At 38.8% G+C, this 19,029-nt stretch overlaps 1 protein-coding gene across 2 annotated transcripts in view; it reads right to left on the minus strand.

The window, feature by feature from the left end:
* The window catches only part of rai14 (retinoic acid induced 14), a 39,027-nt gene that overhangs the window by 15,982 nt on the left and 4,016 nt on the right, over positions 1–19,029 (minus strand). For both annotated transcript variants that reach the window (XM_087172735.1, XM_023401497.2), the window contains exon 3: positions 1,742–1,872. In XM_087172735.1, coding sequence (XP_087028861.1) covers positions 1,742–1,872 — 131 coding nt within the window. The remainder of the gene's footprint in view (positions 1–1,741; positions 1,873–19,029) is intronic.

The following is a 19,029-nucleotide window of genomic DNA, read 5'->3' on the forward strand; positions in this document are numbered from 1 at the left end:
CTGTATATCATCATACTGTTATATCCCCTTTGTTTAACCTGTACAAAAATCAAACAGCAAATAAGTATTTAATTTGTGGAGATTACAGTATGTGGACTATTTCTTGGGCGCAGTGACTTCCTAGAGTCTCCGCTTATTTTTTTCACTTTAGTGAAGCAAATGTAATATAATATGTTAATTGAAGAGGTGCAGCTGCTGTGTGTAGCTTTATATTTAATGTACAGACATGAGTGTACTATCAATTATCTCATCTCACTCTCTGCAAGACAGCTAATAAGTGTATTTCCCAAACTAGTTCTTTAAGAAAGTGATGATAACACGTGGGTATTGTTCAACATCAACCCTGACCAAATAAGTACACTTTTATGGTGCACCTACAGTTTCAGGATTTTAACTCGTCCATGGGTCACTGTTATTTTGAGTGCCCTCAGTAGAAGAGGTATAGCACTGCTTGGTGTGCAGGAATGTCATAAGTCGATATCACCCTTTATGCAAAAAATACCCTCTGAAATGTACGTGTCGCTTTGTTCGTATGTGTGCAGTGGGCAATCAATACAACCCCTTTTCCAGCTCAGCGAGCAGAATGGAAAAAAAAAACACTACACTGCCCAGCTTTCCCTTGGTGTGTGCGTAGGATACACACACGCACACAGCTATGCCCACATGCCTTTCAATCAGGTTTTATCACCATAGAGATACTGTAGACTCCTCCTTTGTGCGTCCTGAAAAGATTGCAGCATTGCGATCCCAAACCACCACATTCATCATGATTTACAAAGGCTGTGGGTTTGCATCTGTATGTGTGGTTCTGTGTTCTAGTCGCACACAGAGAAAAGGTCAAGGATGTGAACTACTGGTGGAAAGAGAAAGGCTGTGTTTGTCTCAGCACGTGAAAATCTGCACATTTATTTCTCTAAGCATTTGTTCCTGTGTTTTGATCTTCCTGGCTCTGCGTGAGCTGCTCAACACATTGAGGTCAGTCGGTGTTATGTTTCAGTAAAAGAGAGAGGTCAAATATTAACACTGAGCCTCTGTTATCAACAATCTAAACTAGTGAGGCAACGAGCTGCACTGCCTCTGCACAAATGAACTGGTTCTCAAAACACCGAATGTCACGGAGGCTGAATGAAGAGTTGCAAAATGCCATACTTTCAGGAACTAAGAAAAACAGCCGTATTTTTAGATCGGCCATTCATTTTTAACATTGTGTGGCAGCGTGTGAAAGTAGCCTCATAAGCCCAAGACTTGAGAATCTGAGCATATGCCGAAGACGTATATGCAATGCTTAAATGCAAAGGAAAACACAAAAATCTCCAAGACTGAATGGTGTTTCCCTGAAAGCTAATATTCGCAGTTTTATTTTACTACAGTCACACAGTTTTTTTTCAGACCTTTATTGTTAGAGAATGAGCAAAGCCTCAGATAGTGCCTAAATTACTGCACTTGTATCACTAAATCAGGCAGCAATCTAAAGATCTGTACATTTTATTCTGCTCTGGTTTTGGTTTGTATCCTTGTCACAGTGGCAGACGTCAATCCTTGTTTCTTTCTTCTTTGATTAAAGCTGCCTCCCCCATCTCCCCCAAATCAAAAGAAGCCGATGCAGTATATTCTCTCTTGTCTCTGTCAATTAATTAATCTGCAGGATTTTTTTTTTGCAGTAGTCGTGTTATGATTCCTTGATATCTAAATCTATATCAAAGCCATTTTTTATTCTGTAGATAATAGTAAGAACACTTACGCTGATTTGCCCTCACTATCCAGCTTTACAGCGCTGACACCTTTCTTGGCGAGAAGTGACGCCACCTTCTCCACCTCGCCATGCTCCACTGCAGCAAGCAGGCGCTCGTCATTTTTGTTCCACTCATTGACCTATAAGGGATAAGGGTTTTGGGAAAAAAGGAGATAAAGGCAGAGAAAGAGGGAGAAGGAGAAAGGTGGAAAAAAGAAAATACAGGAGATTAGGTGATACAAAATGTTGATAACAAATGTAATCAATGCGGATCATTATTGTATTGTTACGTATTTCAAATCACCTATCACTAAACAAACCCATCATAATCATCACCATCATCATGAACAGAATAACTCCCCAGGCTGTAAACAAAGACATTTTTCAGGTAATAGGATATTTATTCTATTATCACTGTGATGTATGTATACACAATTTTTAACTCTAAAAAAAAGTATCTTGCATTAACCATTTAATAATAATGTATACATACATACTTTTGTTAGACATTAACAAACACATTGGCAAATCTTACTCTGCAGCCAACATGGCTGAGATGCCCCAAATCTGAGTAATGTTTCTCAGAGGGAGAGAATGTTTTCTTGGCTTTTCTATGGCTCACACAAACATTTGTGTCCATATGTGAGCGCACACACACACACACACACACACACACAAACACACATGCACTCCATTCAATGTGGACACTTACACACTGATATACACAAACCAAATGGCCCCACATTTGTATCGCTGACAGGCTATTCAGATAGAGAGAAGTCAGCTATTGGAAGGCTTCAAGCATGATCTCATACAGAGACTATCTTGCAACACAGCAGTCTGATGGCACAAGATACAGCACAGCAAGCTTTAAGAGCCGTCTACCACAGTATTTACCTCTGGGCGAAAACACAGCTCTAAAAAGACATTATGAAAACACATCTGCAATAACCATATAAAGAGGACTATGGCCTCAGACTATAACAAACCAAACTCAGGAATACCAAAGCACGAAAGAAGCAGCATGGCCATAAACATGATCATTTCAAGGAGAAGTTATATCAAATGATATAGGACTGATTAAAAAAAAAAAAAAAAAAAATCAATTCTTAAAATCTGAAGATCAATCTTTGCATTTGCACCTATTGTTAGTAAACATGTGCATCTGTGCTAAATGTTATGTGTAGACATGGTTACTTGTTGTAAGTGGTTCAGTTATGGCTGCATGATGTGTAAAATTTCTACTTTGTGGAAATCAAGTTATTGTAACCTGCACAAAAAGGTTATTTTAAGTTAAAACTTAACATAGTTGATAGCTGTGCTATAAACTGTGACACAAGTAATTACTTATAAGTGGACCTGCCGCAGTTTATGGTACTGTCATGTTTCTGGATGGTTCACAGACTCTGGCTATCACGTAGCCAATCTAGAGATCACTTCTACGAGAGGGATAGATTGAAAAAAGACTGCACACTGATCTGAGCTCTCAGTTTGTGTGTTTTAGAGATATCATCTCTGGCTCCGAGACATGAAGCCGTGCAAATCGACTGAACAGTGTGCGAATTCTACTTGATTCGGTCCGTCCCTACTGGGGAGCTAACACTGATGTCAACACAAAACCATGAACTTGTGAGAAAACTTGCAGTTTCTGCTCTGTCTGTGCTCAAAGTCGTCATTATAGCGGATGTGCATTACTTAGTTAAAGCATCTGCTACTGACAGTCCATGTGTAGCTGTATGGGATAACATTTATTTTTAACCCATTTATACCGGATGCTGCGTAGCGCCCCTCTCACCGGTTGCTGCGTAGCGCAGCATTGAGTCTCCTGCCGGCTGCATCATGAAACTGACGAGGAATCAAAAATGCTGCGCTACGCAGCAGCCGGCAGGAGACCCAATGCTGCACTACGCAGCAACCGGCGGGAGTGGCAATGTTGCGCTACGTAGCATCCGGTATAAATGGGTTAAAATATGCATGACGTCCTTGTAAGTGGTGCATGTTTTCTGTTATTCTCGCTCAACTGTTTTGCACATGTAGACCTAAAAATAATATAGATGTTTTTGTCTTTTTGCATTCGACAAAGAAAATAAATCCTTGGTCCACAGTTTTACAACTGGGAAATATGAGCTTAACACAGTTTTACTTTCAATGAAACAATAGCATTATTCACTTGGTGAATGTAGAGGAAATGTAAGGCCCCAGTTTAAATTCTGAGAAATATTTTACGCAACATTGGTATTTTTGTGATGGAACCAAATCGCCAAGAATCAAATTGAAATTAATTGATTCTGGACTCTGGAAGTGGAAGATAGGTGCCAATATCTAGCCCTACCAAAGACAGATTAGAAAATATGTTTAGATACATTTTTGTTAAACGAGCAGTTGTAAATACATTTGTTTCCTGAACCTGAGGAGAGTAAGGGGGAAAATTAAACCCATGGACCCCAAACATGTTGGCAGCTCAAGTTCATTAGTCAGCTCTCCCTGCAAACACCTGTGCATATTAGGATGCAGTACAGTATTAGTTTTGACCTGATAGCCTACTGACCTACACGTGATAAGGAGCTGAGCTCTCTGACTGCATAAATACTTGCGGTGGCAAACTGTACCCTATTTTAGGAAAGTAATAAGCCAACATAGCTGTACACGGTGTAAATAACCCTTGTGGCAAACACCCAAATGCAATCACTGCATTACATTTTGCACAGCTGGTGGAAAAATGCAGGGCTATAAAAAAATCCCTTCTGTCACTGAAACAGCTTGGATGACCACTGAGCTCTGCAGCCTAAGATACAGAGTCATTAATGTGGACCAGTAAGGAAATTAAAAATACTACATTGTTGGTGTTTTGCAAATTAAAGTCAAAGTCAGAATAAGTGAGAGAGGAAAAATATTCTTGGTTTTCCTGCAAGAAGTTCTGGAAAATTGATTCTTATCCAGCTGTAAACAAATGCCCATACACATAACATCCAAGACACCTCGGGATCCAGGGTTCAAAGTAGTAAAGCCAGAGATGAGACACTATCTAGGAGATGGTGTAAGATGAGAAAGTTCTCGGACAGATTGGAAATAACAGACTGGATATAAAGACACTCAGTTGCGCACTGACAGAAGCATGTGAAAAAGATATATGAATCTACCAGGTGTTCTACCGTGTCTATGATTGGCAGTAATGGGCGTAACTCACAGAGTATCCAAAAATATCCACGATCAGTTCAGAGTGAATGAGATTTGCTTAAGTCAACTATTTGTTAGTGATGGCACAATTCCATCATTGTTGGAGACAATGACTATACACCTATTACCCTTTTACTGAAGACTAGCATGTTCATCAGCGTACCACAGAGACTTGCATTGTGACATATTGTGTACAACTTGCACCACGTCTTTGAATGCTGTGTATGTGTTGACAAATTTGTAAACATGTTTGTGTATTATGTATTTGCAGTGTTTTTTTATATATGGTACATATGTGTCTTCCATTTGCTTGTTTTGTTGCAGTGAATTGTGCATGCAGGCATGCCTAACAGCAACAGACGTGGACATGCATGAGTCAGATTCATTATATGGGAAATTTTGTTCTGATTTCTATCATAGCAGTCAGTTTTATATTTTAAAGAGGAGGTGGGCCACCTTGCCTGAGATGCTGACTTTTATCTAATATGAAATACAACTTGACCTTCAGGGCAAAGAGGTGAGGGCTAGTTCACACAGCAACTGGCCTATTTTTTAGTGTGTGTGGCTACTGTTTAGATAACTAACTGAATTTATCATTAGATAATATGTGCTAGGACCTGGGTGGCTTACCTCTGTTGAACATTTTCCAGGGGTAGACCCTCTGGTATGGAGCAAAACATTCTCAAAAGGTACTGTGGGGTTGGGGCGTGAGTGAAAGTGGAACAGAGAAGTCAGAGAGCGTGCATCTGTCTGTCACTATGATTAGTGTGCAGTGAAACATGACACAGTAGGAGATAGCTGAAGCTATAGAGGACATATCCCATATGGTGTGGTGGATGGGAGTGCTTGTTTTCACAGAGGTGGGCTGGATTTGCCTCCCAGTGTAATGGTATGAAAGTCTCATGATTTTCATACAGACAGTCATGTGTTGTTCAATCAGCATGAAGGGAACTTCCACCATCTCATACACTTAGAAGGAGGAAGAAGGAAATGGGAATATGAATATACTGTACATGTGTGCCCCACCTCTGTTGACCAAATTTTACAAAAATCATTAAAGAGTATGTTAAACCAACTTTAAGAGTTGGTTTGTTTCCAATATTCAGCACATTTCATTGAAACAGATGCAGTTGCTTGTTTAACTGTACTCAATTCCTCTTATCTTGTTATGTAGACATCAGGAAGGGTGGAACTTACTGCTGTAATTGAGTGCCTTTGTGATCCGGAAACAGCAGTAAAACAAACCTGCTCCTATACATGACAGACTGAATGACAGCAGGAGTCAGAACTTGCAGATGGTGAAGTGAAACTTAATAGGACTTCAATCAGGTTAATACAGTTAAATTTAAGCCAAACTAACTAATCAGTTCTCAAAAAGAAAAAAGAATAACAAACTACTTTGATGTCACATCCGATTTCTTACTGGGAATGGACACTCCTGTTGTTTGTATGTATGAATTCTTAGTATAATAAATGCATCTGAATGTTCTCATTTCTAGTATCTAACCCTGAAAGTAAACTCAACATTGACTGTACATGTGAAGCCCTGTGATTGACTAACCACTTGTTGAGTTTATTTTCATCCAGTTCATTCTGGGATTGGCTCCAGCTTCCCTGAGGTTGCTCTGATCAAACCTTGATTTATATTCCTCTTTCTCTGTTACCTCTGTTGCAAGTACTGAATAAGCTTTCTTAAGTTTTCCACACACTAGCACGCAGCAGGACATGAATAAGATGTTACCTCATGATACTGGCCATCTATGTTTCTGGTTTGCACTCAAGCAGCAAATATTAATCTCCTGCTAGGAGATGATTTTGAGAGTTGTTCAATTGGAGCAGCATGTCACAAATGACACAGACTGATATCAAAAAGGCAAAAAATACTGGTGCAATTGCATTCAGTCTAGCTACAGATGTATGTTGGGAAAATGTCTCACAAAGGGAGGATACAGGCTTTTAAATGTACCATGCAATGAAACTACTACCAAAGTTTTTCTTTAAAATGTACCCACCTAGGATTTAAAGAACAAACCAGAGGAGACAGGACAGAGTTGCCATAAAAGGTGGTCAACCACACAAACCTGTCTAACCTAACAGGCCAGCAAGAAAAGTAACCTGCCAATTAGAAAGTTAGTGTGGTTTTAAAGTGAAGGGAGCCACAAAAATGGTATGGGCCCATGCAGCATTTTAAAACTATATTTTGTTGGTTCAGAGCTTTGCACTGGCATGAAAACACTACCAGCAACACCAGACTACCAGTTTTCTGTACTAATATTCGCTTCAGTAAAGATTTGTTCATGCTGTTGCTCGCTGTCAGTTGCTTTTTATCAAGAAACTACAGAACATTTAGTGTAAAGAGAAGGGTAGAAAGGCCCACTACCCTGTGTCTCCCTACAGCTTCCCTGTTGGCAAAAGTTTCACTCTAATAATACACAACCCGGCAAAAGCTTTTACCTCATCTGAAGTTCCACTATGTCTACAGAGTAGAGTCAACACTCCCTTTCACTATCAGGCAAAAATATGTACTGTCACTGTTTATTACCAGGCCATTTATTATTACACAGAGGGGTTTGAGTGACAGTCTTACAACATCTGCACATCTGTGTCTCAGAAGTGCACCTTCTCCAGAATTCATGACTAATTTCACTCCCCTAATATTGAGCAGGACTTCCTCTTTGTATATTGAAGCATCACACTGGTTCACCTTCGACTGCAGCGTTAATCAAAAGCAGAGAAAATATCTAAAGAACAGGCAATAATTAAATGATTGGGATATATGAAAACATCCATATTGTGATTGGCATTTGGGCAGGTGAATGGTTTGGTTTGGTAAACACTACATTGATATGTCTAAATCCAAAAACTGACAAGTATACAGTTGACATTTGCAGTGCATGCTACTGTAATGGTCTCATTAACAAGACCTGCATGTGGGAGAAAAATTGGAATGGACTTTGAACCCCTACCAGCACTAATACAAAAAATTACAGGGGAAACACTGATGTACTGTATAGCATGATCCTGTCTAATGGCCTCTGTGATTTTAATAGGCTGAACAAAAAAATGACGGGCCATCACCACAGAGCAGCATGACACCGATAGCATTAGACTACATTGTAATGGACAGGTTTAAGTGGAGCGGAATGCACTGCTCCAGTTTCGGCCACGCACACAACTAGTGTCATCGCAAGGAGGCTGATGAAATAATCATGTGCTGGGAGAGATGGTGCAAAATCAGTGCGAGGCCTCGACTCAAACAAAAAGTGATGGAACAAAGTGTGTTTAAGAGTTTTCTACACTAAAAAAGAGCCTAAAACAAGAAAATGTTGCTGTTTTGAGAGCGACAGAGAGGCAACAGTACCATATTCTAGCAGCACATCAATAAAAAAAATATCTTTATATCTTTAAAGTAAATAACAATTTGTTGTGTTTTCCTATATACATAAGAACACTGGATAACGAGTTTAAAATAAGGTACACAATTATATAACATTTATTTTTTGTTTCAGAGAATATTATTTTAAAAATGTTTCATGGCTTAAAAACATGGCAGTCGTGAGTCCAGGCAATGCAAATCAGCTTCCTTTATGGTGGCTATTTTGGATTGGAGTAGTGATTTAGAGACAACAAGCTGACAGGGTTAGATTTTGAGAACCAGTCCCATGCTGAAAAAGAGAGTTACATTCTGGAGATTCCTTTGATTCATTTTTAAATATACCTGTGCCAAAAAATGCCAAAACATCAAATTATATCAGGCCGGTCCTTACTGCTGTCATCAGAACTACCCCTAAACACCTCATTAGAGTTGAAACCATTAAACATCAGAAAATTAATCATCGACTATTTTGATAATCTATTAATCATTTAAGTCATTTTTCAAGCAGAAAGCCAAACATGACCTAGTTCCAGCTTCTGAGTTGTGAGGATTTGCTGCTTTTCTTTGTGCTATATGATAGTAACTTGAATATCTTTGGGTTTTGGACTGTTGGGTCGGCAAAAGCAAGTGATGTGAAGATTTAGGAAACTGCAATAGGCATTTTTTTTAAACTATCAGATAAATTGTTAATGAAAATAATCATAACTTGCAGCCTGCATACTGTACAAACACCACACATTCAAAAACAATTAAACTAGCACACAACACATAACTCTAAATTACTTTGGACAATATCTGCTTGTAATGAATATTGTAGCTTTGGCCCACATTGGTTTGCGCCAACTTTAAATCATAGGATTCCTAATCCTGAGATTATAAATCAATAAAGACGACTGATCATATGTGTGATATGCCAGGAAGTTAAATAGATCTCACTTTCTGTCTTGCTTTCAGTGATGTTTCCTCGACTGTCCCGGTTCTCTCCCGCTCGATCTGTCTGCCTGCCTCTCCTTCAGGTTGTCCCCCTCTTTTATGTTTCCTGTGCTACGATAAGTGTGTTTACAGTGGGATCAGGGTGTGGACGGTAGTGTTTGCTCCGTCTCTGTCTTTAGCCTGACACTCATTAAGACACACAAAGAGCTTGCTGATAACACTAAGTGTTTCCTGTTTGTCCAGGCCTGAGGCTGGATGCAAGGACAAGGACGAGAGAGCAAGGAGCAATTAGACATGCTGAGAGACCAAGAAATATTGGACTGGTATAAATAATACCAGTTACTACTTATGTCCTGTGCATTGTTTTAAAGTTATATTTTACTCATTCTTCCTTACCTGCCACACAGATGTTAAGTTCTCTCTATTTGTGAAGTCTTGAAAACAAACTATGGAATCACAACTTCAAACACCGCGTCAATACTACAGTTTTGGACTAAATTGCAAAGACAACAGATGTGCATCAAGTGTGTGTGACTGTAATGTAATGGTTTTTGCATAAACATTTCTGCTCTGCTGAGTGTTTTTTCTGTTCCTCTGAACTTTCTCGGTTCTCTGAAGGGAAAACAAACTAAGATTGGGAAACAGTAATTCCTGCATTACATTCTGTATGTTTGTAGAGTTCAGCTGCTAGGAGCAGACAGAGTTAAAGAGAAAAACATTTATTTTAGAAAATCTTTAGTGTGTTCTCCTCCAAAAAATACAAAATAACATTTTTGTTGATCTACAGATAAAAAGGTATTTGCTCTTCTTTGATTTTCTGGGTGATCCTATTTGCCTTCACTGTGTTCTGAATCACTACAAAAGATGAAGGAAGGAGTCTACTGTAAATTTCAATGCAAATGCTTTAGTTCTACATATGGATGAGTAAGGCTATGAGTAAACTTAAAACTAAGTTAAGCTTGACCTGTTAAACAAAGAGACCAGGAGACCTTCACATCTCTTGTGAACTCGGGTGAAACCAAACAAACAAAACACGTTAAGCAAATCCCTTCCCAGGAAGTCTAAAGATTAGAAAAATCATAATGCATATCAATGGCAAATTTCATGGAAATCTGAGAATTACCTTATCATGAATTTAAGTCTTATTTTAGGGAAATTTGACCTGACTGTGGCACCAAAAATCCCTGGTAATCATAATCTGGGAATGAAAAATATCCCTAACAAATTTCATGGTGATCGTTCCAGTAATTGTCAGGAAATCTTGCTCTGGACTGAAGTGTTTGGACAGACAGACCAACCAACAAGGCCCTGCTGTTAGCTGGGCAAGAGAAACAAAATATTTTGCCATGAAGAGAGAACGAAAGGGAAATAGACAGAGTAGACTGTGCGTTATCTTTAGACATTGTACTTCCTCACTCAGAGAGAGACTGACTAACCAAAAGGCTAAAACTTGGAAAGGAAATCAAATCAGGTTATGTCAAGTAGAAAAGGAAAAAAACAACCAACTAGCACAAGATTATTAAAATTAAAATACAGATATACATATATTCTTATAAAGTATTTTCTTCCTTGCAGGTTCTCAGACAGGTTACAGTTCACACACTAAACCAGATTTTGTGTGTAAACAAGAATTTTGTTGTCTTTGGGATTATATGCAGAGATGAGAGATAAAGCTAACTAACTACGTAAAGAAAAGAAGGTTACATGGGAGGTAAGACACACAAACATCACAGATTTTACTCCAGAGGGGGATAACCTCCATACAGGTTACAAGAATATTCTATGTGTGAGAGAGTGGTCCAGAGACACAGGAGGGCAGTACAGACAGGAAGTAGAGGAGAGGATGGAAGGTTGAACAATGTACAGGACAGAAAGGAAAAGAAACAGTGAGGAAAAGCCAAAGTTTGACACATCTACAATATCAATGCCCTTTGATCAGCAGTGACTGTTAACTTCAAACCCCTTATCTGCAACAAAGCAGATGCTCAGATGTCCTCAAACAATACATCCTTTCTCTGGGGCCACAGCTGAAACTGCTTACTGCCCTCTGTAGCACAAACACACATCAACAGGCGCACACACATACACACACCACAATAGTTTACTAGACTCTGAAACTAAAACCCAGAATAAGAGAGTTGGTAGACAGAACTGTTAAACAAAGGCCAGATGGTTGCTCTCATAATGAAAGATGCTGCTATGCTTTTTCACAATACGGCCCAATCTGGACCACACGTTTAGATAATGTTACAAATTTCCTTAGTTTTTTTTCATTTGGCAACTCACAAAATGAATTTTATTCGAAAGATTTTGGTACCGTCAATATACTGTCCATATACTGTATGTACTTTAGCCAATGGTGTAGTTAAAATAGTACTCCACCAATCTATCATTGCACTCCTATAACAGCTCACTAAGACCACTTTCTAATTCCACAGGTTTTTTTTTTTTTTTTTCATTTTCAAACTCATAGTCCTCAGATGCAAGACATCACTTCAGAATCAGCCTTTGCGTCACTCCCTCTGGATCCACAAAAGACTTAACACAGAAAATTTTTCACATCTGCAGTAGCACTCCCCGAAACCTGTAAACATACTTTGATGTGTAGAATCAGTGGAGTTAGCCTTCACAGACGTTAATGAAAACTAATGGCACCACTATTAACACCAAATGTCTGCCAACGGAGCTTCTTTGCACCAACTTTGCCAACATTAGAGACTGCCAAGCAGAATATTTGTGCCCTAGTTGCACAGATGAGAAATAATTTTCAAAGGAACCAAGTTGCAGTTACCATGTAAATTTATTTTAGATCAGACATGCGTCATCATCTGTTGATGGTGGGGCCTTAAAGACCTTATTGTCATTTTTAGCCTTCCTCCATTTGCGTTTATTAACACTGAGAGTCATTCAGTATTTACTTGGATTTTCTTGGGAGTGTAATTGATTGTTCTGTCCTAAAGCTGTTAAACAGCAGTGGCTTACCATTGTATTTATTTTTTTAACTGATGAATTAAAGATATGATGTGATCTTATTATTGTTTTAAAGATATCTCAGCCTTTCTATGGTTGACAGACTTAACAGAGAGGAATACAAAAAAAACTAAATTGTCATCACGTCATCCATCAGCCTTCCTTACCCTCCCTTCACTTCACTTGACTTCAGTGTTGGCCCTTGAAAAACACATTATCCGACCTCTGTTCAAAACATTTCCCTTTGACCCCTCTAATTGCCTCATTTTTTAGTGCTTTTCTTGTGCTCCTCTGCCAAACAACTTGTGTAGTTACAGGAATACTATGAGGCCACCATGACTGTCAGAAGAGGAAACCATTGTACTCACATACTCAATTACAGATGCTGTGAATACAAGCATCAACTAAATTTGTAAAAATTATAATGAGATTTCAGAAATTGTTTTCAGACATACTGCTGGAACTCTCGAAATACACGTTATCACATTGTTCTTGTCATTGAAAAGTTCTAATTGTTCATTTTAAAGATGAACAATTGATGCAGAAGTCTAGCATGGGACATTTATGGGTGCAAGAAGACCTCCAGCAAAAACCAGCCCTCATGCAACACTTCCTCCTGACACAAATAGCCTTTCCTGCCCTATAAATAAACACTGTTGGACTTGGAAAGCAACCAGCCTCATTACACTTGAGGGCTCCTCATAAAGTCCGAGGAGTAGGGCAAAATATACTGTATCGCTCACTTCAGTTGGGATAGGGCAGGCAGTTCAATCACACTTGCACACACACTCACAGATCCATACAGACATCAGTCAGCGTACAAAGAGTCAAGTCTGAGTAAAAATATAAGTTACACAGATTGTGTTAAGATCCATGGACAAAATTTTGGGCAACAAACCTGAAAAGGGAAACAGTGTTTGTCTGGCTACTCAACTTAGACTTGAATCCATAAAACTGTCACTTCCATCACTTAAATCATTAGATAGAACTAAAAACACACCTCACAAACGTTTGCGAGTGAAAACAGTTCTCGGAAGTAAGCAGCAAATCAGTGTGCAATGCCAAAAGTCTCTCATGAAGTTAAGTTCTCATAGTTTTTTCAGGTGAACTGAGTATAACCCTTCCCCTATCCATCTCCTAGCATGAATATTGTTCCAGTTGTTCGGAGCAAGCCAAACTAAACAAACCCTCTGAGTCTAACTGGGGGCGGGGAGCCTGACTGCCCTTCTTACTCAAATAGGGTTTCTCTCTGGCCCGCTTTCTTCCCCATCGTCCCCAATCTCTCCTCCTTTATCTTAGTCTTTTAATCATCTCTTCCTTTATCCAGTTCTTGTTCCTCATTACTTCTTCATCTGTGTCTCTCTTCTCTCATCATTCTTTACAACTCCTCCCCCTTTTCCTTAATTCTTTCAGCTGAACTCCCCTCATCCACCATATCTGCTTCTGTCTATCTTTCTGGTGCCGCCATCATTATCAGTGATGAGTTGCATCTTACACCATGACTTCATCTAAATGAAGTTCTGAACTGTGTCAACAGACGCGTCAGTCGAGTGAGTCATTGCACACTGGAATTTTAAATTCATACTGATAAATATACCTCCACAAACAAATTCTCATAAACACGTATAAATAACTATACACATAAAGCAGCAGACAAGCACCTTGCATCATCACCAGTGTCCTCACACCCACAGCAGACAACAAACAAGCCCATGACAAACACACACCCACACATAAATGAGCATGCACACACATGCACCGACACAAGGATCACACCTGCCTCCCTTTACCATGCTCAGTGCTTCGTGTTTTTGCTGACGAGCAGGTTTCCTGGCTGTATGTCTGTAGTTCATGTACACAGGCAATAAGGAATAAAGAGATCCCATGGGCAGTTCCTGCTTTAATTGGATCCATGTTTAAACAGGCCCTAAGCCATTTTCCTTTTGCCTTGACTTGGATTCATTTAAACTATTTGAAGTCTGTATTTTTTAACATTCTTGGAGAAGGCCATGTGGTCTAATCAAGGGTGAAACTTAAGGATTGTGAGCACAGTGATATAAACAACAGCTAACTAACTCTGGCGACTAATTTAGCAGCATAGGTGGACTGGACATCTTCACAAGTTACTGAAAGCAAGTACACTGGTACAAACAGAGACTGCTACAAACATGCTCTTCATCATAAGACTATAGCCAGTTCCATGAAGGAGACATAAAATAACATTTAGCTAAGTGAAATTTACTTTATTTGCTTAACTGATAGGGCTTATGTCAAGACTGACATGCCGTATGACAAGCACTGCTCCAATACCACCGATAATGCACATGAAGCAGTATTTCTGTTCATACCGTTGGGTGATCAAATCAAGGGAAGCTTAAGCCACGGCTTGACTTCTGTATGATTGGTTGGTGGCTAGCTCATCCTCCTGACAATCATGATTGAATCAAACTGATGAGCATCATGAATCATCTTTATTTTTCCTTCTCTGCATTGCCTGCACATATCTTTTTACATCAATGTTGACACTGAACTGCATTTTCTCTCAGCTGCAGCTAGATACAATATGAATTTGCTGTATGTAGTAAGTGTGAAAAGAGTCATAGTTATCCCTTGGACTCCTGAACTATCTCCTGCAGACAAGGGACAACACATAGACAGACATACACCCTTCCTCCACCTTCTCTCTACCAGATTAATGCCGGGCTGTCCCTGAGGTTTAACTGTCACTCCCAGTACTAATACCCTTTCACTACACCCAGCCAGAATAAACCATTCCATGCCAAACCAAGTCAGTCTGGGCCAAATCAAACAGTGCCAAGTGGAGATACTTCAGGCTGTGCTTCAGTTAAAAAGAAACCAATAACTGAAGGACTGCTACATTATTAGGTCACTACATAATGATTTTTATGTTGTGGCTGCGCTATTTTTCAACTTTTATGAAAAAAAGTAGGGCATAACATTTTTCTCTAATGGCTATATATTCATTGATGTACTAAGAAGCCAGGGAATGGTTTAAATTCAAACAAACTGTGCACAAAGCATTTTTAGAATATGTTTTCAGATGATCAGCATGTGATTTCCGTTGTAGTGCTGCTCCAGCAGAAACATTTCATAACTCCTGATAAGTAGAGCTCCATTCCTCCAATATTTACAAAGCTAAATTCAGGTTCTATAGGTGTCAAAAATACAGTAAACGCACAGTTTAGTCTCCAGTGTCATGTAGCCTGGATGAACTGAAGCTATGAAACAGCTGTGCAGAGTAAGAGGAGACAGCATAATCCACATATCAATTAGACACAGAGAGTGGATGATAAGGGGAGTGGGTGTGTGTGTGTCTGCACATATGCTGGATACTAGTCTATGCACATGGATGTGAAAGCGTGCGTGTGTGCGTGTGTGTGTGTGAAAGCCTAGAGTAATCCCGCTTAGTCTAGCAGCTGGGGGAGCAGGTTTAAGTAGTGTGACAGTATGAAGGGTTGAGTGAGGGTTTAATACTAGAACCACTGTCAACAATAGAATACACTGATAATAACAAAGACAGACTTGGAATGTGTAAGTATGTGTGTGCATGTGTGTGCACAACAGCACTAAGTAATGTGCTTGGGGGATGGTAGTAAAGGGCTGAGAGTAAGATAATAGTCTAAGCAAATTAACTCATTTAGAGCAGCTCTGCTCAAACAGCAGGGACTCAGTTGTTAATGTAGTCTCAAAGGGCCGACGCACTCTACAAGAGTTAATTAAGATTTCTATAATTACATGACTGTTCTAAGATTACATTTGTTTCAAGAAAAACGGCCCTGACTGCCATCACAATCAAAGTTTTGTATTTTAAGACAAAGCTCTTGTAAAGATGCTTGTTTATACACAAAATCTCATATTTGAGATCTTTAACATCTTTTGTTAAATGAAAATAAGGGTTTGTAGGTAGGTATCAAGGTATCAAGAAAAGTATAATTTTGGTATCAGTGCCAAAACTCAAATATGATATTGTCAAGCAATACCCAGCCATAACTAAATCTAACAAAAATATTTACATTAATACAGATAGTGCTGTTTGGCCACATATTTGAATCCCAATCAATATTCTACAATCAAACTCAGCCTTAAATTAATTAAGTATATTAGTATAATTACAACCAGTTATTGATCAATTGACAGACACAATACAGTATCATTTACATTCTCACACAACCTTATTTTACAGGCTTTGTGCCCACCTCAGTTCTTTATGTGTCAAAAAAGTCAAATTGGTAGAATTGGATTTAAATGAAATCAATGAGGTCTAATTTAACACAACACAGAGAACCATTCTTATCAATTTCGTCAGTGCAGGTTCACAGCAAACCCATTTTTGACAGCTGACTGTTCAGACGTGGCTCAAGCAAAATGCCTGTAAGTCTCTGTGTGGCTGTTTGCCAAACCCATTCCCAGAAACCAGATTACACCGTCTGCTTGTCTTAAACACTGCTCACACACACACACAGAAACTCCCTCATTATACTGACTGTTTGGCCAAATAGGCTTAACTGAAATTATCCACAAACGAATCCCAAAATGTCAATGATGTATTCCAAAGACATATTGAAGCAGAAACAGCACTCAAACGTAGACACAGAGTCTATAGACAGACTTGCAAATATTTCACAAGAACACACACATACGTGGTGGAAACACACAAATTTAGAAGAATTCCTCTGATTCACTTTGACCTTGCATATCTACACACCTGCTTTGAGAGTTTGATAAAGCAACACTGGTGTCTCTCCCTTTTAAGCACTGGAGTGCGCAGAATTCTGGTGGAAATTTATTGTGGAAAAAGTAAGATCACAACACAGCCATGATGATCCTTTTGCAGAAAAAATTCTGTTATTATCACTGCTTTGTAATCTGTGAGAAAAATCACACATTCAGTTGTGTTCTCAGTTCATCTTTTGTGCAGCATTAACGCTGTTTAACATTAAGGTTGGAAACGCGCAAGCACCTTTAGTGTAGGCGGCGTTTTCACACTGCTTAGCCTTGCAGTGCATTCAAAGGGGAGTATTTGAGAAAGCCGATCTACTTAACCTGGTGACACATCCTACGGAGTCTGCTTGGCTGTACAGTTTTAGATAGTTTGCATGCTATTTCTATGGCCCAACATATTTCCCAACAATCAAATATGCTGCTAGGTCATAAAAAATATTTAAAGCATTCTATGAATATAATGTGGGAATAAGGGTCTGTTTTTTGTCAAACTTAATTGAGTACATGACATCCAGTTAGAAAAGCCATGGTTGTTCAATGGTGTCTTAATTAAGGGTTGTATGTGTTAGGTGATTCAAGCACAGCTTTAAGTGCCAGCATTTGATGGATAGAGTAGTTTTATTTCATATTGATTGCAGCCTACTGCCTACATCATCCCTTACCATAAAAGAATAACCTGAACCAAGAAAGTACAGTGGCAAATGTGTGTGTGCGTGGTGTGCAGTTAATATTTTTTTTCTGGGTGATTGTGTAGTCTCAGATAATCATCACACAACCTGATCTTCACGTCTTTCTTATCGGGTACAGCAGCCAAACAATAATAACAGCACCTCAAGTTTGGAGTAACTTAAAGTAGGGCAGGGAAATAAATTAATCTCAAATGGACTCCAGCCCTAATTCCTTAAGATTGATCAAATATTTTTTCTACACGGATGCTACATTTAAAGTATACACTTTAAGATGTATCATCCCAGAGGAAATTTAGAGGTTTGTAGCTAGGTATTAAACATCACAAATTATTAAAAGAACACACACAGAGACAAGGTACTAGAAGAAATAAAACTAACTTCTAAAATCAATGTGTAGATGGTACAAAAAAACTAAATAAGATAAGAAAAACTCCTTACATCTAAATTTTAGAAATGAGAGTTATAATCTGGACAAAGTAAAGTGCATGGGCTCATGTGTGTATCTGAGGTTGAGTCTTTCTTCCTTTTCTCCTTGAGTTTAATATTCAAACCCCAAGATATCATTTATGGCTGCAACACTACATCAAATAGAAGATGTCTTGTGCATAAATTGTTACGCAATCCCTGCTGTTCAGCATGAAATATTTCTCATGTTTGGAAAATTCATGATGTGCAATAGAATTTAAAATCAAGCTTGGTGGGTCTGCACAGTGCTTTGATATAATGACTCCTGTGTGGGCCAGGTGGCATTGAACAGGTGAAATTAATCAGAGTAATTATGTGTTTGCAAGGTGTGTAAAATGACTGAACGATAAAAATTGAGATTTAAGGCTGAAGTGATGGGAAAGGTTTTGTTAATAACAGACATTTATATGTGTTGGGGCAGGAAAAACACATTGGTTCTTTTCCTGCTATGTGTCAAAATGTCTGTTATTACATTGAACGTCTTTTTGATAAAGAAAAACCGTAGTGTTGATGTCTGTTTGAACTATATTGTGTTCTTTCAAACTTGTGTACAATTAAATCATCAAGGTTTTAATAGTAGGCCTTATCAGTGAGCTCTACATTTTGCCAATATCCTGCATGTATCATATTACAGAAAAAACACATCTTATTCTCAGTCCCCTTTTTACACGTCTACTTTATATGGGCCTCATGTTGTAGACGTGTTTGAGTAGAGGTTTCACTGCTTGATGCATTCAGTTCACTGCACTGCACGACTACCCTCAAAATGAGGCATTTAGTAAAGATCTGACACTAAAACACATATTCCATTACACATTATCTGGAAATGTCTTGACTTCATAAAAACCTCTTTACGAGGGCATTAAGTTTCTGTTATTTTGTTAAAAAGTGAAGGGCTGGTTTTGGGGGGAACATTCCTGAGTAATCTGTCACTGAAACACACA

The sequence above is a fragment of the Seriola lalandi genome, unplaced genomic scaffold (assembly GCF_002814215.2).
Source record: "Seriola lalandi dorsalis isolate HSWRI2012SDOR001 ecotype SW California unplaced genomic scaffold, Sedor1 jcf7180002053686, whole genome shotgun sequence".
NCBI lineage: Eukaryota > Metazoa > Chordata > Actinopteri > Carangiformes > Carangidae > Seriola > Seriola lalandi.